General features: G+C 42.4%; 1 protein-coding gene across 2 annotated transcripts in view; it reads left to right on the plus strand.

The window, feature by feature from the left end:
- POLR3A (RNA polymerase III subunit A) overlaps positions 1–27,293 on the plus strand; it is a 184,766-nt gene that overhangs the window by 148,071 nt on the left and 9,402 nt on the right. For both annotated transcript variants that reach the window (XM_044297675.1, XM_044297676.1), the window contains 9 exons: positions 3,882–3,968; positions 5,271–5,353; positions 10,846–11,016; positions 13,102–13,195; positions 21,982–22,074; positions 22,161–22,325; positions 24,612–24,776; positions 25,496–25,627; positions 25,714–25,846. In XM_044297675.1, coding sequence (XP_044153610.1) covers positions 3,882–3,968; positions 5,271–5,353; positions 10,846–11,016; positions 13,102–13,195; positions 21,982–22,074; positions 22,161–22,325; positions 24,612–24,776; positions 25,496–25,627; positions 25,714–25,846 — 1,123 coding nt within the window. The remainder of the gene's footprint in view (positions 1–3,881; positions 3,969–5,270; positions 5,354–10,845; positions 11,017–13,101; positions 13,196–21,981; positions 22,075–22,160; positions 22,326–24,611; positions 24,777–25,495; positions 25,628–25,713; positions 25,847–27,293) is intronic.

Raw genomic sequence — 27,293 nt, forward strand, 5'->3', positions numbered from 1 at the left:
GGTTAACGTCTAAGATCTATTTAATATTGCACAGTATTTTGGGCCCGCAGTTGTATGGAGCAGGCTGCTGCGGTGAGCCTGCTTCATACAAGGCAGGTGCTGGCTGTATCATACAGCAGGCACCCGTCCGCTATAACGGGGAACACAATCGCGCCAAACCCCGTCATTTAACAACTCAGATGCAGTGTTCAACACCGATCGTGGCATTTGTGAGGCTTCCGATCGGAGCCTCTGCTGTGATATCATGTGACTTCAATCAGTTACCATGAAAGCCTCTGAAGCTTACCTGACATGGTAAGCCTCCTGCTGAACTATGCACGAGGCGCAGCTCAGTAGGGGGTGCATCAAAATCCTATTCGCCCTAGATCCCAGATTCTAATAGTTATAAAAAAAAAAGTTTAAAAATAAAATTGTGTGTTTATATGTATGTAAATATATGTGTGTATGTATATATATATATATATATACATACATACATACATACATACATACATACATACGTATCCATGAAAAAGGTCAGGCAGCACTCCTCAATATGCAGCTGTAGCTGTGTAGGTGCCCGCAGTAGTCCCTCGATGCAGGACAGGGTAAATGGCACAGAAAATCCGCAGCACTCCTTGAAGTAAAAAAATGTGCAATTTATTCACACATGTCAAAAAAGACAACGTTTCGGTTCTCTCACAGAACCTTTTTCAAGTCAGGTGAACATAAAGTGCATACGTGCATATATAAATACATTTTCACATCGTGACCAGTTAATTCATCAGCCAATACAATAGCAGTGCACTCCCCTTCCAGGGTAAGCTACAATTCATGTAATCAATTCCACATGTTAACATGCGTACCAATCAATCCTGAATACATGTAGGTGGTACTTTCAAAAAATAGTGATTAATTGAAATCATCATCAATGTGCACAAGTGCATATAATAAAGTCAATAGTGCGGTTAAAAACATGACTATAATACCTTGCCGGAAACTTATGGAGAGAAGTATAGGGAGAAGGCGTCTTTACTTGTATGGAGGCGCGCGCCACTCTTCCGCGTCTACTCCTCCTCAGTGCGCATGTGTCAGTCCTTCTTCCCTTGTGACGCTGTACATAACCAACATGCGTCACCCCTGGGCGGAGACCCAACGTGATGACGCCCGATCGATCGCGTCAGCGTTCACCCCGCACATCATACATCCACCAGTGTGCTGCACTAGTCGTCCGCGCCCCATCACCGGTCTAAAACCGCCATTTTAGGTTAGGGCAATCATTCGGGCAAAATATTCCACCTCTATTTCTCCCTGTAATTAATCTCCATACTTATTGTCCGGCATAGGTAAAAGTCTAAATAACAATTCAAACAGTACATACATAGTTATGTCACGTATTTAACGTGAACATATCCCCATAGCTTCCATTAAATCCACCATATACAGTATGCGAAATACATCAGATCACAAGCCCTATGGACAAGAGATTAGCTGACCATTTCTCCTGTCACCCTAAATTCGACATTTAACCCTTTGGGTTTCAAAGTATCTAGCCGAAAGATCCACCTAAGCTCAGTTTTCTTTAATATATTTAATCGATCCCCTCCTCTGTCCAAAGGTTTGACATGATCAATGATCATGAATCTCAGGTCACTTTCCTTGTGATTTTTTTTTTTTTTTTCCACAAAATGTTTTGACACGGGCAAATCCCTTCTTTTATTCCTGATTGTCTATGGTTGTTCAACCTGGTCTTCAAATCACATGTGGTTTCACCAACATAGAGCCTTTTGCAAGGGCACCACAATACATATATCACCCATGACGAGTCACAAGTGAGATAATGCTTTATATTAAAGATCTCTCCCGTATCTGGATGTGTAAACCCCGATCCTTTCACCATCAATTTACAGTTCACACATCCCAGACACGGGAAGGAGCCCGTGCGCCTTGTCTTAAAAAACGTCTGTCTTAGTTGTCCCTTTTCAGGCACTCTAGAGTGTACAACCTTATCCCTAATATTCCCTGCTCTTTTATATGCCATCATGGGCGGATTTTTAAAGGCAGCGATATTGGGGTGACCACTACTCAGTAGCCCCCAATGTCGCCTCACTATCCTTTCGATGTTAGGACTCAACTCATTATATGATGATATAAAAGGCAATCTATCACTCGCCTGTCTTCGTTTAGGGGCCAACAGCTCCTCTCTTGGGGTTTCTCTTGCTCTGTCAGCATGTTTTTTCACTAACCTTCTAGGGTACCCCCTGTCTATGAAGGATTGTTCCATATTATTCATTGGCAAGTTCATATTCCCCCCCTGCCCCCCGTGTAGACGATCGCAGAAAACCGCAGGTCAATTCAGACCTGCGGTTTGCTGCGTTTCCGGGTTATTCGGGTCTCTGAGGACCTGATAACCCGGAACAGGATGGTGGTCGGTGGTGTGATTTTTACCCCACCAATCACCATCCTGCAATCCTAAGTGGTGATGGTGACATCACCACTCAGGATCACTTCTCCTGATTGGTAGGAGGGCGGTCCGGCAGCAGATTCAAATCATATCAGCGCTGCCTGCACGTGTCTGATCTGAGCCAGCATCTGTGCCCCAGCATCCATCCTTGCCCCCAGGACCTGTGCCACCCCCATCTTTATCACCAGGTAATTTGTGAAAGTATAGGGAAAGGTTGGGCTAGGCAGGGATATAAAAGGGAAAGTTAGTGGTAAAAAAAAAAAAGTTTGAGTGCATCACCCTAATTAGGGCGTCTAGGGTCCACAGCACAGCTGACATATGGGGAATGTAAAGTAATAACTATTTTTGGAGGTATTACTATGTATTATAGAAGTAGAGAAATTGAAACTTGGAAATTAGCAATTTTTTTCAACTTTTGGGTAAATTTGGTATTTTTTTTTATAAATTTATAAATAACTTAATTTTACTAATGTCATGAAGTACAATATGTGAAGAAAAAACAATCTCAGAATGGCCTGGATAAGTGAAAGCGTTTTAAAGTTATCACCACTTAAAGTGTCTGGTCAGATTTTCAAAAAATGGCCTGGTCCTTAAGGTGAAATAAGGCTATGTCCTTAAGGAGTTAAGTACATACTGTACACCTTTAGACTAGGTTGAGGCCCACACATACTTACATGCAAGGCTGTGCTTTCTAGAGAGCGTTGGCATTAATTTGGGCTGCTGCCTAGGAACAGACACTTATGCCAAAATGTTAACTAAGGCCTCTTTCACACGAGCGTGACTGATTAGGTCCCGATGCATTCAGGGTGCGTTCTGTGAAAGTCGCACCATTTCGCAAGAAAGTTCAGTCAGTTTTGTCTGCAATTGCGTTCAGTTTTTCCTGTGCGAGTGCAATGCATTTGATGCGTTTTTCACGCTCTGAAAAAAAAACCTGAAGGTTTATTAGTGAAAAACGCATTGCATCTGTATTTCCGGATGCAATGTGTTTTTAACTGCAGCCCCATTCACTTCTATGGGGCCAGGGCTGCGTGAAAAAATGCAGAATATAGAACATGCTGCATTTATCACGCAAAGCAGAACTGATGCGGGAAAAAACCTGCTCATGCACACAGACCCATTGAAATGTATGGGTCATGATTCAATGCGGGTGCTATGCGTTCATGTCGCACATTGCACCCACGCGGAAAACTCGCTCTTGTGAAAGGGGCCTAAATCTCCATACACTTATGGAGATCCAGTCGTGTTTTACACATGCCTCCACCAGGAATTGTGCTTCTCTCTTTGGCACAGAGAATGATGCATGGTGGTCACTTGCACTGCAGTGTGGATTATCTTAATTCAGCAATCTGGTAACTACTTTTGCAGTTTTAATTTGCAGATATGATATCTTGCTTATTTTTTCATGTTAGTTTGATTTTTCCTTTACCTTTTCTTACAGGAAATTAGGAAGTTTGTGAAGGAAGTTTCAGAGCGCATCAAGAAAACCAGAGATAAATATGGCATAAATGACAATGGCACTACGGAGGTAATATGTGTATTTATCTAGGGATGTTTTAGAAAATCCTGATTTAAGTGCTCGTGTACACGAGCATGGGTGCCCCGTGCTGTGGTCCGCAATGCAAGGGCACTGTCTGCGTGCACGCCGTTTGCGGATAGGGACGACCCATTGACTTAAATGGGTCTGCGATCCGCAAAAAAAAGACTTGTTCTTTTTTATTTTTTGCAGTGCTGTCCGTCTCTGATTTGCAGCACTCCGTATCTTGAAGATTGTGTACCCAAATCAAAGCCTGTAAATATTGCGGACCCGCTGTTTGCCGTTTGCAATATGGGCACACCCTGGTTTGCATGAGCCACATTTTATTGTAGGGTTGTCAAATCTGTAACCGAGGAATTGCAGAGAAAATGATAAAAAAATAAAATAAAGGTATTTCAGAGAGGCAAGACCAGCGCAGTTCATAGATTTAGTGGTATTACTACTACTACTACTTAATAAAGCGCCATTCATTCCATGGCGCTGTACATATAATAAGGGGTATACATACATAATAAAAATAATTGCACTAAGCATGAACAAGACGAGTTAGACTGGTACAGAAGGAGTGAGGGCCCGCCCTGCCCGTGATGGCTTACAATTTACGTATGTATTATGATGTTTATAATCTGTCCATTTAGAGCACCGCCTTTTTAGCAGCACAGTACAGATATTGTTCACGACAGTCTCCGCTGTCTTTGAGACTATCTTAACGCCCCTTTACACTGTTCAATCAAGCAGACGATCACCTGCTATCAGTATGGGGAGGAGAGATGGCTAAGGCCAATCCTCGTCCCAATACAGAATCGTTCTTTGCCAGCAGCAGAGTGTTTAGATGGCACAATTTGCTGCCAGCAAACTATGATTTTGGTGACTGCACGAACTATCATATTACACCACGTAATATGATAGTTCGTGCGAGCGCTTGTTAGTGATTATCTGGACGATGTATAAAGGGACCTTAAGTCATACACACTTTGTCCAGTTTCATAGCCAATTAACCTAAGTTTTTGGAGTAAGGGAGAAGATGCTAACTCAAAAATAATTTCCAGACAGATCTCAGAAATCCAGTGAAAATACCATTGTTGCTTTGGTTACAGAATATGATCAGTAACAGGCATAAGTCAAGTGCATATCTTTATACCAGTTATACTGAACACAAGACATGTTTTATTTATATTGGCTCTAAGGTTCTTGATTGCAACAGAAATATTGAGAAACCTAACTTGGTCTTCTGCTTGGATGGTACTATTAGGCTTTTATAGTGTAAGCACTATTTTTCTATTTCATGCACAGCCACGTGTTTTGTACCAACTGGACAGGATTACACCATCTCAGCTGGAAAAATTTTTGGAGACTTGTCGTGATAAGTACATGAGGTATGAAAATAATGGCTGTTAACCTACTTGATATCATAACCAAACTTTTTGGATTTCATATATAGACAGTCATCTATCTCTGTCACAAGGTATATTAAATTTATTAGTTACAAAATGCCTTTATTTAGTTGCAGATATACTGACCTCCAGGTATAGCAAGCATTTAAGTGGGCCAGTATCAGTTGTCACCATTGAATTCAGTTACTTGGATGAGATAATTTAACTCTCAGAAATGGAAACGTTAAGGGAATTTGTCATCAGAAAATGACCTCTTTAAATCATGTTTTAATCTTTTTTAGAATTTTCTATGTCACTATATGAACCACTTATTAAGCACCTATTTCATATGCGGAAACAGGAGAGCCACCTTGATATATATGTTATATTAACCACTTGCCTACCGCTGCACGGCTTTCTATGTCTCGGCAGTAGACTCTCATCTGTATCCCGACGTGTAAAAGTGCCGGGTTAAATCGCAAACTGCCGGTGACCAGCTGGAGCGGTCTAGGCTGTATTACACACTTGTAGCACTCTGCTACAAGCGTGTATTACATTGAAGAAGCTGAAAGCCAGCAGGGAGCGCTTTTTCTTATGTAACAGCGCCACTTGCTGGCTTTAAAATGAAATGTCAGCCTGCAGGCTGGGAATTAACTTCTTCCTGCTTTGACTGTGGCAGAAAGGGGTAATTCACTTTTTTAAAAAAAGTAAATCAATTAAATAATAAAAACGTTTAAGATATAGCAATAGCTTCTAGTATTAGCAATAGTAATTATACTACGTACACACCCATACAAACATTCTGCCCCTTTTTCGTTCATAAAAAAGTAAAATAAAAAATATATATTATATTTAAATATTTATTCGTTTTAGCAATAGTATAGTGGAATTTGTATGTATAAAATATGCAAACATACACACATTTGTTTATTATAAAAATCAAGTTATTTGTTTTAGCTATATTTCATATAGCAGTTTTTTTTTTTTTTTTTTTTCCTGCGTAAAATATACAAACGCATGCAAAAATGTAAAAAAAAAAGAAAACAAAAACCCTTAAAATCTCCAAATTTCCCCAGGATAAATACTTTAGGCGAACAACATAAGAAAAAGTCAGTTTGTAGGGGCTTGTAGCGTTTTGGCGCTGTACAAGAGTTTTCTGTCAGTACGGGGCATAGAACCAGCAATAGAACAATAGGCCGCCAAAATGCACTCCAGTCTTTTGAAGTCTTGCGGCGGCCCAGCCAGTAGATAACTTGCATAAATAGCGTCCATTTTCAGGGTAAAAGCGTACGGGAATGGTTTTAGAAATTTTTTGTCTTTAACCTGTTGCAGACACATGACTTACTGGTACGGCATGATGTACTGGTACTTAAGGACACATGACATACTGGTACGTCATGTGTAGTTCCGATCACTGCCGCCCGGCTGTGATCGGAACAAGGTGCCTTCTCACCCTGGGACAATGCGCGGGGGGGGGGGGGGGGGGGGGGGGGTCCTGTGACCACAAAAAACAGTCCAGCAAAATCTGCCTTCCAAAAACCGTATGGCATTCCTTTCCTTCTGTGCCCTGCTGTGTGCCCGTTGAGCAGTTTACGACCACTTATGGGGTGTTTCTGTAAACTACAGAATCAGGGCCATAAATATTGAGTTTTGTTTGGCTGTTAACCCTTGCTTTGTAACTGGAAAAAAAATTATTAAAATGGAAAATCTGCCAAAAAAGTGAAATTTTGAAATTGTATCTGTTTCATTAATTCTTGTGGAACACCTAAAGGTTTAAAGTTTGTAAAATCAGTTTTGAATACCTTGAGGGGTGTAGTTTCTAGAATGTGGTCATTTTTGGGTGTTTTCTATTATGTAAGCCTCACAAAGTGACTTCTGACCTTAACTGGTCCTTAAGTGGGTTTTTCTAAAATTTCTAAACTTCTAAGCCTTGTAACATCCCCCCCCCCAAAAAAGTAATTCCCAAAATGATCCAAACATGAAGTAGACATATGGGGATTGTAAAGTAATAACTATTTTTGTAGTTATTACTATGTATTATAGAAGTAGAGAAATTGAAACTTGGAAATTTGGAAATTTTTCAACATTTTTGGCAAATTTGGTATATATATTTTTTTATAAATAAAAATTAATTTATTTATTTTTTACTCTATTTTACCAGTGTCATGAATTGCAATTTGTGACCAAAAAACGATCTCAGAATGGCCTGGATAAGTCAAAGCGTTTTAAAGTTATCACCACAAAGTGACACTGGTCAGATTTGCAAAAAATGGCCTGGTCCTTAAGGTGAAAATGAGCCGGGTCCCTAGGGGGTTAAGCCTTTTGTAATAGTTAGGAAAAAAATTGCTAAGAAGGGAAAAATATATCTTTCATAATTTTCAGTTTTTCCTTAAATATATATAATTTTTATTATTATATCTAGGGATGAGCGAATCTACTTCGGATGAAACATCCAAACTCAATTTGCATAAAACTTTGTATACTGTACAGAGCGAGCGCTACTAGTGTATTGGCTGAGATGAGCCCAAATTATTACTTCAGGTAATAACTGAATAAACAGAATTTCTACTGTCAAACTTTTCCCAAACTCTTTTGGTTCCATGTGGTAATAACTTCAGCTGATCTCAGCCAATACACTCTAATACTGTGCGGAGCGAGCGCGCTTCGTACAGTATTCAAACAAAGTTTTATGCAAATCGACTTTGGATATTTCACCCGAAGTCGATTGGCTCATGCCTAATTATATCCATCATCTAATTGCACAAAAGAAAGGTCTAAGGTGTCCTGAGAAAAATATCAAATACATGTAGGCTGGCTCAGAAATTAGTTATTTCCTGTAGGGGATCTCCTGATACCGATAACCTGTGAACTTTCAGGCCGATAGCCGATAACTTATACCGATATTCCCTATTCACTCTAATAGATCTATTAGGGTGAATAGGCTCTTACACTGTCCCTGCTGCCCAGTGCATAGTACACACAGCAGCAGGGAGCTTACCATGGCAGCCAGGGCTTCAGTAGCGTCCTGGTTGCCATTGTAACCGATCGACTGCTGGGGCTCCAATCAGAACTGCCACCAATGAAATTACTTAGGTTGGGGGGACCCTGTAGCCACTGCCACCAATGACTATAATTCTTGGGGGGGGAACACTGTGCCACCAATGATAATTAACCTTTAATACAGATACAGTACCCGCCTCCTGTATTTGTATTAAAATTATCATTGGTGGCAGAGTCTGGGGAGGACACTCAGGAAAAGGGAGGCTGCTGTTCGCCGAGCACACTAGCTGAGACGGCGCAGCGGTAAAGCCTCCCCTGTCCCCCCTCCTGCTTTAATATTAGCCAGACACTCATTGGTGGCAGTGGTGCGGGCAGCTTCAGAGCCGGCTCATTCTATTGGTCTCTGCAGCGGCCGAGTCATAGGAGGGATTCCCTCCGTCCTTCTCCACGGATTCTGGCCACTGAACATGGCGGCGCTGAAGTGTGCTTGAAGTCAAGGGGTCAGCGGCCTCCTTGTTTCAAGTCAAGCAATACCCACCTTTTCCCCGCCCCCTACTAACTATGATTTACATATTTACCATTCCTTGGGATCGTGGCAATCTGGTGCCTGCGCAGTGCCATCGTGACTGCACGATCCCATCTCGAGCTCTTGCAGTCCGCCGGGCATACATTTGGAACTGCGCATGCGCCGGCCAGCTCTATTCGGCAAGCACGCACGCTGATTAATGCTGATGCGCACGCCTAATCGAGCCGGCCGGATACATTTGTGTGAATGAGCCCTAAAGGGAACCTTTCACGTTAAAAATTGTGTTTTAACTACAAGCTGAATATTATAGAACAGGAGGAGCTGAGAAGATTGGTATATACGTTTTATGGGAAAAGATTTGGTAATTCCTACTCGTTATGGGCTTAGAAGTCAGTGACTGACAGCTTCAGTATCTCTGTATATACAGTCATAGAAGTCAGGGGAGGCTGTCAATCACTGATGGGATCACCTCCTTGACTTCTAATGCCAGAATTAACAAGATAAACTACAAGTTAGGGTGCATTCACACGTCTGTAGTGTATTGCGGATCTGCAATACACTCGGCCGGCACCCCCATAGAACTGCCTAGTCTTGTCAATTTTTTTTCCGAAGACGCGGACCGCAAATGCTGATGCGGACAGCACACTGTGTGCTATTTGCATCCATTCCTTCTCCATAGAGAATGAATGGGTCCGCACCCATTCCGCAGAATTGCGGAATGGGTGTGGACACATTCACGGACATGTGAATGGACCCTTATACTGAATATTTTCCCATAAAACTATAAAAATATATCTGCCGAGTTGCTCCTGCTCTATAACATGCTGCCAACAGCTTATATTGCGTTTATATGGTGACAGGTTCTCCTTTAGGGCCGTTTCACACGAGCGGATGCCGTGCGTGATATCCGCTGCGTAAATGACAGCCAAGACCCGATGCGGACAGCAGAAGCACAGAGCATTAACATGATTCATAATGCTCCGTGCCGCTCTATGATCTCACTACAAAATCACAGTGAGATAAAGTTGTCACACTGATTTCGTAGTAAAGAGATCACAGAGAGGCACGGAGCATTTTGAATCATGTTAATGCTCCGTGCTTCTGCTGTCCGCATCGGGTCTTGGCTGTCATTCACGCAGCGGATGTCACGCACTGCATCCGCTCGTGTGAAACAGCCCTTAAAGGAGTTGTCTCACTTCAGTAAGTTGCATTCATCATGTAGCGAAAGTTAATACAAGGCACTTACTAATGTATTATTGTTATCCATATTGCTTCCTTTTTCATTTTCCTGATTCATTTTTCCATCACATTATACACTGCTTTTTTCCATGGTAACAGACCACCTTGCAATCCATCAGTGGTGGCCGGGACCATGGGAGCGCACAAAGACTAGTGTGTTTTCCTATATTGTGCAAGCACAGGCACCACTGATGGATGAAAAATGAATCCAGCCAGCAAAGGAAGCAATATGAATAATAACAATACATTAGTAAGTGGCTTGTATTAACTTTCTCTATATGATAAATGCTACTTACTGAAGTGAGACCACCCCTTTAAACATTAAAGGTACCACCAATTAATTGAATCCTTTGCGCAGACACAAAAATCATAATTTCCAGGAAGTGGATTGTGCTGTGTAAACAAGTATAGGAAGAGGGACGTAATTAACGATGACTCCTCCCCATATTGTGGAGGAGATGCTCGTAGCAACCATCAGTGCAAAATTCATAGCATCCAGATGCCTTCTGTTTTTCACACAATCCCCATTTATTTGTGGCCACATGAAAAATGCATAATATAGAACATTCAGCAATTTTTCCTTAATGCAGAGATGGTCAGTGATAAATGATGCTCATGTACACATACCCACTGAAATAAATGGGTCAAGCTTGAGTCGGGGAGCTACCTGTTCAAAACTCGCTTGTGTGAAAGAAGCCTTGATGTCTTGAATATTTTTAAACTTCCCCAGAGCTCAAATGGAACCAGGTTCTGCAGTAGGAGCCTTGTGTGCCCAAAGTATTGGGGAACCAGGAACACAGATGACTCTAAAGACTTTTCATTTTGCTGGCGTTGCCTCCATGAACATCACCTTGGGTGTGCCTCGTATCAAGGAAATCATTAATGCTTCAAAGAACATCAGGTATATGATGCGTTGTGTTCTCAAGCTTGTAATAACTAAATTCTGTTGTATACCTTTTGCCATAGGTTAAAGTGTTTTTTTCACTAAGATCCCTTTTACAAATGCCCTTTTAAGGTCTATGGGTGTCACAGAAGGGGAACAAACACTTCAGGATCCTCTCCCATCAGCGAGATTGATAGGGTGCAAAGTGTGATCTGCTTCTGCCCTCATCAGTACATGCTTTACAGGGAAGGCCATGCAGGCTGCCGCATACCACATTCTCATTTATTATCTGCTGCAGTGGAAATGTATGGATAAATGCAACTTCCCCTAGAGAGAGCAGCTTTTCACTGTGGGTTTCAGAAGCTAGAATGGCAATCAATCGCTGGGTTGGATAAAAAATAAATAAATTTGTCAGCTCTTAGGCTACTTTCACACTGGCGTTTCAGGGTCCGCCTGTGAGATCCGTTTCAAGGCTCTCGCAAGCAGCCCCAAACGGATCAGTTTAGCACCAATGCATTCTGAATGGATGCGGATCCATTCAGAATGCATCAGTTTGGCTCCGTTTTGCCTCCATTCCGCTCTGGAGGCGGACACTAAAACAAGCTGCGTTTTGGTGTCCGCCTGGCGGTGCGGAGCTGAACAGATCCGTCCTGACTTACAATGTAAGTCAATGGGGACCGATCCGTTTACATTGGCACAATATTGGTGCAATTGTAAACGGATCCGTCACCCATTGACTTTCAATGTAAAGTCAGGAGTCCCTATTAATATACCATCGGATTGGAGTTTTCTCCAATCCGATGGTATATTTTAACTTGAAGCATCCCCATCACCATGGGAACGCCTCTGTTAGAATATACCATTGGATTTGAGTTAGATCGCGAAAACTCAGATCCGACAGTATATTCTAACACCGAGGCGTTCCCATAGTGATGGGGACGCTTCAAGTTAGAATATACTAGGAACTGTGTATATAACTGCCCCCTGCTGCCTGGCACCACCCGATCTCGTACAGGGGGCTGTGAGCCGCACAATTAACTCCTCAGGTGCCACACCAGACCAGACCCCCCTCCCTCCCCAGTATTAAAAGCATTGGTGGCCACTGCGGCCCCCCTCCCTCCCCAGTATTAAAAGCATATGTGGCCAGTACGGCCCTGCCCCTCCCTCCCCAGTATTAAAAGCATTGGTGGCAGTGGCCACAGGATAATATCAACCCCCTCCCCCCTATCATTGGTGGCAGCGGAGCGGCATTTCTGATTAGAGTCCCAGTTTAATCGCTGGGGCTCTGATCGGTTACCATTGCAGCACGGATGCTACTGCAGTTCTGGCTGCCATGGTTACTTAGCTTATACTTACCTGCACTGTCTGTGGCCTGTCACTTACTTACAAGTAGGAGGAGCGCCGGCCGGCCACAGACAGCGCAGGTAAGTATAAGCTAAGTAATAGCGTCCTGGCTGCCATGGTAACCGATCGGAGCTCCATTGATTAAACGGGGACTCCGGGGGGGGGCGGGTTGTTAGCCTTTTAATACGAGGGGGGGGGGGGGTCGCATTGGCCACCAATGCTTTTAATACTGGGGGGGGGGGGGGGGGGCGCACTGGCCATCAATGCTTTTAATACTGGGGAGGGGGGGACACACTGGCCATCAATGCTTTTAATACTGGGGAGGGGGGCCGCACTGGCCACCAATGCTTTTAATACTGGGGAGGGAGGGGGGCTGAGATCTGCACAATTAACCCCTCAGGTGCCACACCTGAGGGGTTAATTGTGTTGATCACAGCCCTCTGTAAGAGATCGAGTGGTGCCAGGCAGCAGGGGGCAGTTATGTACACAGTTCTTAGTATATTCTAACTTGAAGCGTCCCCATCACCATGGGAACGCCTCTGTTAGAATATACTGTCGGATCTGAGTTTTCAGATCTGAAAAAGCTGTTATGCAGACGGATCCGCACGGAACGGATACCATTGTTTGCATTTATAGGTGCGGATCCGTTGTGCAGATACCAGACGGATCCGCATCTAGCGCAGGTGTGAAAGTAGCCTAAATGAATATAATGGATGAAAAGATTTCAAAACTTCACATTGCCAATCTTTATCATTTCAGTACTCCAATCATAACTGCCCACCTGGATCGAGACGATGACTCTGACTTTGCCCGTCTGGTAAAAGGCAGAATCGAGAAGACCTTGCTAGGCGAGGTAAGCTAGCTAAATTTTTAAGTAGCAAATACAGTCCTTATTGCATATGGTGCTGCAGTATTTACATCAGACTAAGGCTCCATTCACACGTCCGTAACGTGTTTTGCGGATCCGCAAAATATGGACACCAGCAACGTGCGTTCCGCATTTTGCGGACCGCACATCACTGGCACTTAACGCTGGGTTCACACCTGAGCATTCGCGATGGAGCGCTCTGTATGCGTGATTGTACCGGCGTTTACAATCGCGCATACAGAGACAAGCGAACGCCCATTGTCGCGCGTTCCCGAAAGTCTATGTACGGGAACGCGCGACAAAACGCCCCAAAGAAGCTCAAGAACTTTTTTGAGCGTCGGGCGTTTTACAGCGCGATCGTACGCGCTGTAAACCGCCCAGGTGAGAACCATTCCCATAGGGAAGCATTGGTTTCTCCTTGAGCGTTTTACAGCGCGTAGGAACGCGCTGTAAAACGCTCAGGTGTGAACCCAGGGTTATAGAAAATGCCTAATCTTGTCCGCAATTGCAGACAAAAATAGGACATGTTCTATTTTTTTCGGGAACGGAATTGCGGACCCGGAAGTGCGGATCCACAATTCCGTATCCGGGCAGCACATCGTGAAAATGAATGGGTTCGCAATTCCGTTCCGCAAAATGAGGAACGAAATTGCGGACGTGTGATTGGACCCCAATTGAAAGTAACTTTCCATGAACTCCTTCAAACTTCAGTCTAAAGTTACTGATACTGAGTGCAACCCCACGGACAACAGTAGGATTAAAGCGCAAACTACAAAGACCATTTATCAGAAGTAGTGGAGCACAAGCTTTTTTTTTTTTTTTTTTTTTCAGCTAAGGTTTTTTTAAAGAAGGTGAAAGTACTGGTCATCTTTTAGCTACTATTATTAAGGCTTAGCAGGGCCTATCATATAAAACTCGAAAAATTTGAATATCGTGCAAAGTTAATTTATTTCAGTAATGCAACTTAAAAGGTGAAACTAACATATGAGATAGACTCTTTACATGCAAAGTGAGCTATGTCAAGCCTTTATTTGGTATAATTTGGATGATTATGGCTTACAGTTTATGAAACCCCAAAGTCACAATTTTGAGGTACCCTTTGCTCAGGGGGTATGGGTTAATTAGCTGACACTTTGAGCCTAGAATATTGAGCCTTTTCACAAAATTCTAATTTTAAGCTGCATTAATACAATTTATTTTAAGTTGCATTACTGAAATAAATGAACTTTTGCACGATATTCAAATTTTTTGAGTATCGATTGTCTTCAGCAGGGAGAGCTGCTGAAAGTAGCCTATGTCCTGTAGAGTTTGCGTAATTTTTGAGGGGTATCTATATGCCTCTAAATTGCAGCATAGCGATAATGAGTTCTGGAGTTTTCTTGCTGGTGTCTCATTACCCGCCTTGACTATTGGAAAAACTAGAGGAACAGCTACAACTAGAAGAATTGAAAGAGATGTTGAAGATCTTGCCTAATGAGAAGGCTCTGGGAGTAGATGGCCTCTCGGAGGAAATGTAAAAAAATAAAATAAAATGAAATATAAATTAACGTTGCACAATATTCAAATTTTTCGAGTTTTGTATGATAGGCCCTGCTAAGCCTTAACAATAGTAGCTAAAAGATGACCGGTACTTTCACCTTCTTCAAAAAAAACCTTAGCTGAAAAAAATAAAAAAATATATCCAGAGATTGTTTGTTTTTTGTTTTTTTTTGTTTGTTTTTGTTTTTTCCATTTGTAGATACGTAGAAGGGGTTCTTATTGCAGAGCAGTTCTTTCACTCGACACTGCAAAAGCCTTCAACAGCATGGAGTGGAAGTCTCTGTGGGGAGTGATGGAGGCTATGGGTTTTGGTTCCTGAATTATGTCCTGGGTAAAACTGCTGCATGATAATCTTCAAGCCCGTACAAGGACAAACTGTCTCTTGTCTGACACTTTCATGTTGGACAGGGATACCCATCCAGGATGCCCCTTGTCCCAGCTTTGGCTTATTTAATATTTTGACAAAGTTTTATAAAGGTAATTGTTATGGCTGTGTGGAGGAACTAGTCACATTATGCAAAGGTGATATGCTAGTGTTTTTTTTCTGATGTGGGGTGTTCCCTGGAGCCTGCCATGCGTCTTATTGCTGATTTCAGTACCTATTCCACTCTATTATTTGGGTCAAATGAGTTCTGCTCCCATGAGTAGCGTCTACACTCGCCTCCTGATTATATAACTCTCAATTTTTCCCGGTTGTATGTGCTATTTTTATAAAAATACTAAGTCTGTTTTGTACCCTACCGTAATTTGGAACCTGCAATATCTGAGAATTCCCCCCCCCCCCCCCCCCCCCCCCCTTACTATACTTCTATACTTTTTTGGCTGTGTAGGCTCAACAGGTTAGCAGCTGGGGTAGTTTGAGGACCCTGGAATGAGTGGGTGTTCTAGTGTCTCATTACATGGAAGGCAGACCACCTGCTTATATTGTGGAACTTGGCTCTATTATCAGACCTCCAGAAATCATTCCGAGTATGTGATTTATTTTCTGCAGCGTTTATCAATAGCTTTAATTAGCTGAGCTTCCAAATTCCCAATTTTATCAATATGTACAACTTAGCCATGTATTGGAAATTCAAGGTCATCAGCGAACCTAGCTATACAAATGTAGACCAAGTGATGACTGAACCAGTTTCTGCTGGATGTTCAAACAAAATTGTCGCATGACGTGGGTACCCTAATGTATGCACAATCGTCTGGGTTACTGCCCGTCTTTGTCGTTTTGTGAAGCTCACAGATTGTTACAGCTTTTTCTGATTCACAGTCTATAAGACTCCTATGTTTATTCATCCTTTTGGAATTTGAGAATTCTAATTGCCTTCAAGCTAGTATCATAGATGCTCATCTTCATGTGTTTTCTGAGTGCTCTGCTCTTGGTCCCTTTTGGTAGGTGATACTAAGGCGTATGGTATACGGCCTCCTGCCGAACCAGCATTGTGTCTTTTGGCTATTTTACACAGTGATACCATTTCAGGGGGGAGTCTGTACAGGCATGTGCTGTCTCCTGTACCAGGGGGGAGAACTTATTGTAAAATATTGAATAAAAATGGTGGTGCCTTTCAAATAGAATTTGTAGCCTGTATGAATACAGTGATCTGATTGGAATAGGGAATATGCCAAAAATGTAAAACAAATGTAAAATTTGAATCTCTCTGGGACCTTTGAATTGATACTTCAGGTCTGCCCTTATGGCAGCTGCTTAGGACTCCTGTAGGGGGGGGTTAGGCATTGCAGGTAGCGATATGTGGATCTTGTTTTCGGGTCTGTCTAGTGGAGCCAAGCTGCTTATTTCTAAGCTATTAGTACAAATGAAGGGATACTCAGCTTTAGTAGGAATAACAGTTTTTTTTGCCTCCCAAGGATTTTTTTCTATATCACTGTGACGGCCAAAAAGAGATTGACCCCTGACTTCTGTAGGGACAGGAACAGAGAGAGGTTAAAACACCTCCTTCCTCCACTATACCCAAGTGTTTCCTGTCCCTACAGAGGCCAGGGCAGAGAGGTCTCCCTGTTCATCGTGGAGATGGAGGAAGAAGATTTTCTTATTTTTACATAGAACGTGGAACTCCCGGTGGGGAAGTGTTCCTGGCACTTATCTAAGTGTCGTCCCCCTGCTTGCCAGTGGTCCAGTACCAATGCTGAGCAGGGGAGAGACGGGAGGGCTCGCTATGGTTGATCTGGAGCCTGCTCCCAGGGTTGCGTCGTCCTCTTTGCCCCTGGTGGGTTGAAGTTGGAGTGAGCACCTGGCTTGCAATGCGCTTGGAGTACGTCACTTCTGGGGTGGCCAGGAAGTGACTCGAGAGGCGGGCGGTGCGTGGCAGTGACGTCCAGGTTTGAAAATGCCGGTAAGCATAGCGCTGTAGCCACGTGTCGTATCTGATCTGTGGTCTGGAACAAGATGTCTGGTCCTGAGCCGCACTCACCCAGAGATCTTGATGCTCCAACTATGCCTCCTGTAAGTTCCCTGTGGGGATTGCTTATTATCCTGCAGGTTTTGTTTAATCACCATCCGGTTATTACTGGGCCACCCTTCCCCTGAGCTTTTCCCCCTCCCCTGATCAATATCGCACAGTGGTGTTGCACTGGGGTATATACGTGTGTGTGTGTGTGTGCGTCTGTGTTTATATGTGTATATATACATTGTGTGTGTGTGTGTGTGTGTGTGTGTGTGTGTATGTGTGTATATATATATATATATATATATATATATATATATATATATATATATATATATATATATATATATATAAAAAATATTATGATGTTCTCGCCTCATAGGTAATTAAAGAGGCACAGAAGAAACCCCAAAAACCCACAAAGTGTATCTCCTGTTTCAAAAAACTACCCGATGGTTAACCTAAAAAGATCTGCAGGGATTGTATCTCTAACATTGTCCGCGAGGAACGGGTCTTTCTAAGGGATGAGATCTGTTCCATGATTCAGGAGGTGGTCAAGGCTACATTATCCCAGAGGTCGGAGTCTGACCAGGGATCCTTACCTCCCAAAAGGCAAAAAATAATTCCACCCTCCTCTTCTGCCTCAGAATGCATGGGTGACGATGCTTCCTCTTCCAGGCAGTGGGAGGAGGACCCCCTTTCGGAAGGAGAGATCACTGAGGGCAGTAAAAAATTCTACTTTGCCACTGACATGTCGGATCTCCTAAAAGCCGTAAGAGCCACCATGGAGGTGGAAGAAGTTCAAAAACCTCACTCCATTCAGGAGGAGATGTTTGGGGGTCTAAGGACAAAAAGAGCCAGAGTATTCCCAATTAATGAAAACATTATAGACGTGATCTTAAAAGAATCGAGGATGAATCACAATTGAGAGACCCCATGGAGAGGAAAGCTGATAACTTATTACGCAAATCTTGGGAGGCGTCTGTGTTCTCAAATCTAACATCGTTGCGAGATCTATGTACCTTTTGGCTGAACGAGTTAGAATCCAATTTTAGGATTAAGACCCCCAGGGAGGAAATAATAAACTCCTATCCCTCTCCTTAAATCAGCAACGGCCTTTTTAGCAGATGCTTCCGCAGAGTCCATCAGATTTTCTGCCAAGGATGCAGGTCTTTCTAACACTGCACGTAGTGCCCTCTGGATGGGGACAAAACTTTGAAAATGAAGTTATGTTCTATCCCTTTTTCAAGTGAATATGTCTTCGGGCCAGTCTTAGACAAGTTCCTGGAAAAGGCTTCAGATAAAAAGGGATTTCCAGAGGATAGACCTTATAGGAGGAAAATTCCCTTTCGTTGCTTTCAGGGCCAAGAGAGATCCTACAGAGGGAAAGGGAAGTCAGGATGCATCAATATGTCTTCAGTTCAGTCTTTTTGACTGATCAATGCATTACAATACATGATCTATAGTAATGCATTACAATACATGATCTATAGTAATGCATTACAATACATTATGTATAGTAATGCATTGTGGAGGGGATCAGACCCCCAAAAGTTGAAGTACCATAGTGGGGCAAAATAAAAAAATATTAAAATAGAAACTGACAAAACAGTCTTTTTTTTTTTTTTTTTTTTTTTTGTCACCTTGCCAGGCGATCAAAAGTATTATGTACCTCAAAATGATACCAATGAAAACATCACCTCATCCTACAAAAAATAAGCCAATACACATATTTGTGGAAAACTTGCAATTTGTATTTTGCACCGTCCTCTGCTCATTCATTTCTACAAAACACCTGTGGGGTCAAAATGCTTAGTTGTATCTCGGAGTAATTCTCGGAGTTGTAATGAGGACATCGTTCTGTCATTTCTTCTCTGTCCCATGCTAGGGAGCTGTTCTTCTATCATCTTGATGCTGTCAGGGCTCTTTTAATTTATTTGTACTTGATGTCTTCCTTCCATTGTTTGTATTCTTTATTGTTTTGGATGTCCTTCACAAGTAGTTGGTGCTTTATAATGTCACAGTTGCTAGATGGATCTGGCTGGCTATCGGTGAGCCTACCATGCCAAAGGATGCCCCTATTTTCGGTCACAGCTTATTCAACCAGGTCGGTTGGTGCCTCTTCAGCAGGGTGTCAATGGGCATCTGCTCTTCAGGTGTGCAAGATTGTTTTCTGGTCCATAAGACTTATACAATAAGGTAAAGGATCCCAGCAGACGTGTCTTGAGCTTATGCAGGTTTATTTGTCAAAATAACATTTGTCAAAGGACGCGTTTCGGCTATATTGCAGCCTTTTTCCAACAGAATATCCATCATGCAGCACAGGTTTATATACACCCAAAATGCCAGGGATAGGGTACCGCCCCGTGACATCAGCCCCAAAAGGGGGTGGTACATAGGAGGTAACCAAAGAGTAACAAAAAAATATACATTTTGTATTCAACAAAAGAAAACCATGTATAACGGCAACACTACGTGTTATTTTTACATACAAAACAATATAGATACCATCTTAGCTGAGAGATTCTTCAATGAGTAGATGATGTCTAAAAAAATAATAATAATAATATATATTAGATCACCGGATTAGACAGTAAAAGTGTATTGATTAGCATGGGATCCTAAATATGTGTAATTTCATAATCCCTATTTAAACCTCTAGGATATAGGGTGTCAAGGGTATGGATCCAATAGGCCTCTCGGATCCGAGTGATCTAATATATATTATTATTATTATTTTTTTAGACATCATCTACTCATTGAAGAATCTCTCAGCTAAGATGGTATCTATATTGTTTTGTATGTAAAAATAACACGTAGTGTTGCCGTTATACATGGTTTTCTTTTGTTGAATACAAAATGTATATTTTTTTGTTACTCTTTGGTTACCTCCTATGTACCACCCCCTTTTGGGGCTGATGTCACGGGGCGGTACCCTATCCCTGGCATTTTGGGTGTATATAAACCTGTGCTGCATGATGGATATTCTGTTGGAAAAAGGCTGCAATATAGCCGAAACGCGTCCTTTGACAAATGTTATTTTGACAAATAAACCTGCATAAGCTCAAGACACGTCTGCTGGGATCCTTTACCTTATCGCATGTGGAGATTGATCCAGATCCCGCGCGGCGTGCAAACAAGCGAGTGCTGACCAGCTACTTCCACATAAGACTTATACAGTCAGCAAACTTACAATTAAATATCTAGTGGAAAAAGGGGCAATCTTTAGTCAAGGGCACTCTAGACATAATTACCTCTCTAGCCTCAGGATCACAATGGCTGTTTTGTAGAAGGTGGAGGTCTGCTCTGGTGGAAACTTGTTCCTCCATTTTTTTAATGGTAATTTCTTCTGCCCTTTCCTTTCCTTCTCATGTAGCTAGTCTTTCTACAGACTCTCTTGTTCAGGAGATGGAGGACAAAAGCTTCTGCTATGAATAGTTTGCAATCATACGTAACTGTCAAATTCCACCTAGTTTCTCACCTGTTGTCTGTGTATCGTCCCTGCTCCTTGCTATAGTTGTGTCTAGGATTGCATTGGGTATCGAACTATCGATACCCAATCGATACTTTTGCACCCGCATAAATATGATACTGGGATTTGCTATTTACCGATACAGCCTAGTATCTTTTAGAGAAGATGGTGGGCACCGCCCTCGGCGCACACCAGGTTCTCTTCAGCCGACACAGTGGAGAAGGAGGGAGTCTCTTCCTCCCCACTGTGACGCGGCCACCACTGCCACCAATAAAAACACTAAGGGGAGGGGCTCTGATGCTGCTGCCACCCATGAAGATAGTACTGGGTGGGGCGGGGTAGGCCAATGTGCCACCCATGAAAATAATTAACCGCTAAATACGAATGTAGGAGTTGGGTGCCAGCCGTATCACACAGCTGGCATCTGGCCTCAATGACAGGGAATCGCGATGCTGCCGAACCCAGTCAACTACACCTCAAATGACACTATAAGCACGGATCACAGCACCTGAGAGGTAGTTGACGGGGTTCGGCGGTATCGTCGCCATTCCCTGTCAGTAAGGCCGGATGCCAGCTCTGAAGCACGAACCCCCCCCCCCCCAGGCCAGCAGCCAGGATGCCACTAAAGCCATCCATGGCTGCCATTCTAAGCTCCCTGCTGCTGTATGCACAAAGCACAGGGCAGCAGGGACAGTGTGAACTAATAGATCTATATTAGGGTGGAAAAGACAAGGGTTGTAGCCCCCTAAGGTGGCTAATAGTTATTAAATTAAAAGTAAAAAAAATATTAAAACTTTAATTTACTCTATTTCTTAATTTTACACATAAAAAAAACAATAAGTATCACCACGTATCATATATCTCCTATGTGGTGGGCGCCGTAACAAAAAATAATAATAAAGAACACGCGATTCGCCATAGCAGAATGCACACAGCTTTTTTTCGCATGAATGCTCATTAGCGATCATCTGGCAGTGTAGTACTGCCACCGATTGCCCAATCAATGAGCAAACCCTAGATCATCAGGCAATCAAATCTTTTGATGTGTTTAAAAAATTCTCATTTGCAGATGTCAATCATGGTGTCTAATAACAATGTGCCACCCGCAAACTACTGTACAGCATTTGGATGAGCGATGACAGAGATTGCTTCTCCTCATACTGCAGAGGGAGATCACTGCATGTAATAGCAGTGGTCCCCTCTTCTAGCGAGCAGCTGATTACCAGGAGGGAACTCTTCCCTGCTGACAATCGCCTGCCACATCGGGCTGTGTAATACACCCTTCAGAGGTTGCAGATCTGTAGTGAATGAAGCACACTGATAAGTTGGCACTTATCAATTGCAAGTAACAATATATCTCTACACAGATATCGGAGTACATAGAAGAGGTATTTCTTCCTGATGATTGTTTCCTCCTGGTGAAGCTTTCACTAGAACGTATAAGATTGCTAAGGCTTGAGGTGAGCAAATTTACATACTCTGTATGGTTACTCTACTTTTTAAATTGAAAAGTTGCATTCCTGACTTGAGTGTGACTGTCTTTAAGGTGAATGCAGAGACAGTCAGATATTCAATCTGTATGTCTAAGCTACGTGTGAAGCCTGGAGATATAGCCGTTCATGGCGAGGCTGTGCTTTGTGTTACACCAAGAGAGAACAACAAGAGCTCAATGTACTATGTCTTACAGTCACTTAAAGAGGAGCTCCCAAAGGTCAGTGCTACAGATTGTGTATGTTATTGTATGTATGCTTAAAAGTCTTCTGTTAGCAACCCAAAAATCTCTAGATATCTGGGAAACAGCTTGACAAGACCCATTTACCTTGGCCCTTACCAGAAGCGTACATAATAATTAAGAAAGGTCCAAGCAATCGTTAAAGAGAGCACACACCACGGTGAGCTGTTTATTGACTGCTATAGTAAGTTCTGAAAATAGACTGCACTTGGGCACTTTTGGTATTCCTATATCACTAGCTGGAGACGTCCTCTCCATTCACCACTATGGGACTTCTGGAAATAGCCGAGCCAAGGCTACAGTATTTTCAGGACTACCCCAAATTCTCAATGGGGTTAAGGTCTGGACTCTGTGGTGGCCAATCCATGTGTGAAAATGATGTCTCATGCTCCCTGAACCACTCTTTCACAATTTGAGCCCGATGAATCCTGGCATTGTCATCTTGGAATATGCCTGTGCAATCAGGGAAGAACAAATCCATATGTTCAGGTAGTCAGCTGACCTCGTTCTTGGAGCACATACTGTTGCTGAACCTAGACCTGACCAACTGCAGCAACCCCAGATCATAGCAAAGGCACTAGGCATGATGGGTGCATCACTTCATTTGCCTCTCTTACCCTGATGCACCAATCATTCTGGAACAGGGTAAATCTTGACTCATCAGACCACATGACCTTTTTCCATTGCTCCAGAGTTCAGACTTTATGCTCCCTAGCAAATTGAAGCCTTTTTTCTGGTTTGCCTCACTGATTAGTGTTTTTTTTTTTTATGACTACACAGCTGTTCAGTCCCAATCCCTTGTATTCCCTTCGCATTGTGCGTGTGGAAATGCTCTTACTTTCACTATTAAACATAGCCCATAACAGTTCTACTGTTGGTTTTTCTTCGATTTGATTTCACCAAACGTTTAAGTGATCGCGATCATTCAGGATTTTTTCCCCCGCCATATTTCTTCCTCGAATCCGATGGGTCCCACTATCCTTCCAGTTTTTAATTATACGTTGGACAGTTCTTAACCCAATTTTAGTAGTTTCTGTAATCTCCTTAGTTGTTTTCTCTACTTGATGCATGACAATGATTTGACCCTTCTCAAACAGATTAACATCTTTTCCACAACCACGAGATGTGTCTTTCGACATGGTGGTTTAAGAAATGAGAAGCAACTCATTGCACCAGTTAGAGTTAAATAACTTGTTGCCAGCTGAAAGATAATCGCCCTTGCAATAATTATCCAATGGGAGGCTCATAACTATTTGCTTGGTTAAATCCAGGTGGTGACTTTTTTTGGGGACAGGCAGTGTATATTGTTCAATTATTCATTTAAACTCCTGCCATTTCTATGCTCAGGAGTCATATGGGCAGTCCTACTCAGTGACTGACTGCTATATATGTATGCACAGTCCTACAGAGAATGCTGCCAAACACTAATAGGACCGTCTACTTTCACACCTGCGTTCGGTACGGATCCGTCTTGTTTCTGCACAGACGGATCCGCACCGATAATGCAAACGCTTGTATCCATTCTGAACGGATCAGTTTGCATTATTCTTTAAAAAATAAAGTCTGTCAAAATGGATCCGTCCTGACTTGCATTGAAAGTCAATGGGGGACAGATCCGTTTTCAATTGCACCATATTGTGTCAGTGAAAATGGATCCGTCCCCATTGATTTACATTGTAAGTCAGGACGGATCCGTTTGGCTGAGCCAAACTGATGCATTCTGAACGGATTCTTATACATTCAGAATGCATTGAGGCCGAACTGATCCGTTTTGGGCCGCTTGTGAGAGCCCTGAAACTGATCTCTCAAGCGGACCCAGAAACGCCAGTGTGAAAGTAGCCTAAGTGGAAAGAGCAGGGGGCAATGAATGAATAAATTCTACTAGTCCTACTGAATTTTCTCAATACTTGGGGCTGATATGGATGAAAACTAGTGTAGTAAAATGTAATCTGAATGATCTCTACAAGAGATTTTTCTGAACCTCTTAATAGACTGATGTAAAGAAGTATTAAAAAAAATTGTGAAAACATATAAATCAACTGGACTTTGCAACTATACAATAAAAACAGAAGTGTGAAAGCCATTGTACTGAAGGGATTTTGGCATCTATTGTATAGTAAATGACATTGGTAAAGTCTACAGTTATTTAGGTCCATTCATAGTGTTGAATCAGACTAATTCAATTTAGAAAAACAGTCACATCTAAGCATTTGATGGATTACTGCACATTTTGTTTTTTTGGTCTCCTCATTTTTTCCTATTTAGGTGGTGGTACAGGGCATCCCTGAAGTAGCACGCGCTGTCATACACATTGATGAACAGAGTGGCAAGGAAAAGTATAAACTTCTAGTGGAAGGGGATAATCTGCGTGCTGTCATGGCTACCCACGGAGTTAAGGGCTCTCACACTACTTCAAACAACACCTATGAGGTAAGTTCCTGTGATTTTATTTTCTGTAAAGTCTACATATTATTAATGAAGCGATCTCTGTTTAATAAGCTAAGGTTAAATTGCAGGTCTCAGATTCTACTTTTTAGTGAAACCACTGAAAAACCGCACAACTATTACAACTTAATACAACTGCAATTTGTTTAACTTTGATTTGCGTCTGTGAAAAACTGAAATATTACAATATTTAAAATAATGGGGCACATTTATTAAGACCGGTCTTAATAAAGCCCCCTAGCTGGTGGTTGTTCCCCTGGAGTTATGAAGAGGCACCAGCCTCTCCTTAACTTAGGCGCATCCAACGCCAGTTCTAAATGTAAGACAGCTTCTGAACTGTCTTACATTTATATCATTTTCTATGCCTAAAACGGGCATAAAAAATGGCAAATGAGATGGGGCTGCCAGGCCTTCCCCACCCATTTTTTACCTGGCGTGAGTGGAGAGAAGTCACAGATAGCCACTAATTTAGGAGTATTTCAGCCTAGTAAATGACCCCCCAATGTGTTTTCTCCATAAAAGCCAATGACATGGAGATATTTAAAAAAAAAATGCTCAACCTATAGAACGTGCTACATAACAAAGGCAGGCTTTAAAAATTCTAAATGTGAACTAATTTTAGGAAGTCAACATTTGTTTCTTTGCCATTTGACATGTTATGTTCAAACACCTTCATTACATATATTTATTTCTTACTTTATCAGGTGGAGAAGACTATTGGTATTGAAGCAGCTCGCTCCACCATTGTAAATGAGATCCAATACACAATGGTGAACCATGGAATGAGTATTGATCGGCGACATGTTATGCTACTTGGAGACCTCATGACTTACAAGGTAAGGTCTTGTCTTGTGGTGCTTGTCAAAATCTTCACACCACTTATATTCAATCTATAATCTTTTCTTTTGTACCCTTACTACAGGGTGAGGTGCTTGGTATTACACGATTCGGTCTTGCTAAGATGAAAGAAAGTGTTCTGATGTTGGCTTCCTTTGAAAAGACTGCTGACCACCTCTTTGATGCTGCATATTTTGGGCAAAAAGATTCAGTCTGTGGTAAGTAAATTTAGTGTCAAGATGTAAAGCCTGGTCCTCAACAGTTAGCAAACGAAACTCTAAAAATACGTGGAGTTCATATATACCAGACAAGAAAAGTCAATATTTTGATATAATTCACAAACTGATAGATGCCCGGGTCGTGGACTCAATCAACAGCTAAATAAGTGCAAAGGGGTTATTAGATGAAGTTTTCATCTTCTCACTTTTCTGGAAAAACGCTAAAAAGCTCCCTACATGAGTCAGGGTGGTGATAACTTAAACAAAAGTTTAACCTTTCGCCTGGTTAGGATACTTTCAAAGTGGCATTTTGTGCGGATCCGTCATGGACGGATCCGTTCAGATAATACAGCCGTCTGCATCCATTCAGAATGGATCCGTTTGTATTATCTTTAAAGTATAACTGTCATATTTTTATTTATTTATTATTTGAGTATTGGATTGTGGTGATTAATATCACCTTGGTGACCCTATTTCAACTTTTCACTGTGTATTCCATTACCCCTTAATTCCACATTTTTGTTCCCTGTAATGCCTACTTTTACCTGTGCTTAAATTGGGGTTGCTAGGCATGATCCGTCTATCTGTTGAAGGACGGAGGACGCAGAAGCACAGCGTGCAAGGTCACATTACTGACAGCCAGGGACTGTAAGTAAATGATTAAAGCCAGGTTCTCCCCAGCAGCTGATAACAGTGCCTGAGCTGTGTGCACTTCCCTGTCCCTGCGCTTGGCAGACGCTCTCTTACTCAGCAGAGCTGGAAAAGTAGAGTTGAACCAGCGCACAACAGGGAAGGGAGATCTTCCATCTGCTCAGTGTATAAATGAAAGCAACATGTGGTAAGAGGACCCCTTTGTGCTGCAGGAGATTATCCCTTTAGGGGGAGGGCTGTGGTTACTGACACTTTTGGGGGGCTATTGTTCTCTGCTAGTGAGGGCAGGCGGGATTAGCCTCAGGGTGAGGGCAGTGGCGGCAATCTTAACTGAATAGTGAAATTGCAGTTTTATGCAGACTGGTTGCTAAGGGCTGAATCTTATTAAATGTGGGGTGAGTCAGTCTAATAGTAACTGATTCTGAAGATCATGTTATTAGTAACTACATATATGAAAATTGAAATTGGGGTCTAAGTGTGACAGCTATCCTTTAAATCATTAACAGATTTAAGTGATCATTAAGATGGGAATACCCCTTTAATATCCTTTAACCCCTTAAGCCACCATGACATACCTGTGCGTCATGGACTGCACGGTCTTAAGCCTCCATGACGTGCAGGTTTGTCATGACGGCGCTGAGAACCCGGCTGTTACACACAGCCAGGGATCTGAGCTAACTGGCCGTAGACCAATAAGGGCCGTTCCGGGCCTGTGATCGCTCTGGTTGGCTAGTCTGTACAGACTAGCCAATCAGAGGATCAAATCGCCGGCTGAAAGGTTCTGATCCCCACAGTC

Source organism: Bufo gargarizans, chromosome 6 (assembly GCF_014858855.1).
Source record: "Bufo gargarizans isolate SCDJY-AF-19 chromosome 6, ASM1485885v1, whole genome shotgun sequence".
Taxonomy (NCBI): Eukaryota; Metazoa; Chordata; class Amphibia; order Anura; family Bufonidae; genus Bufo; species Bufo gargarizans.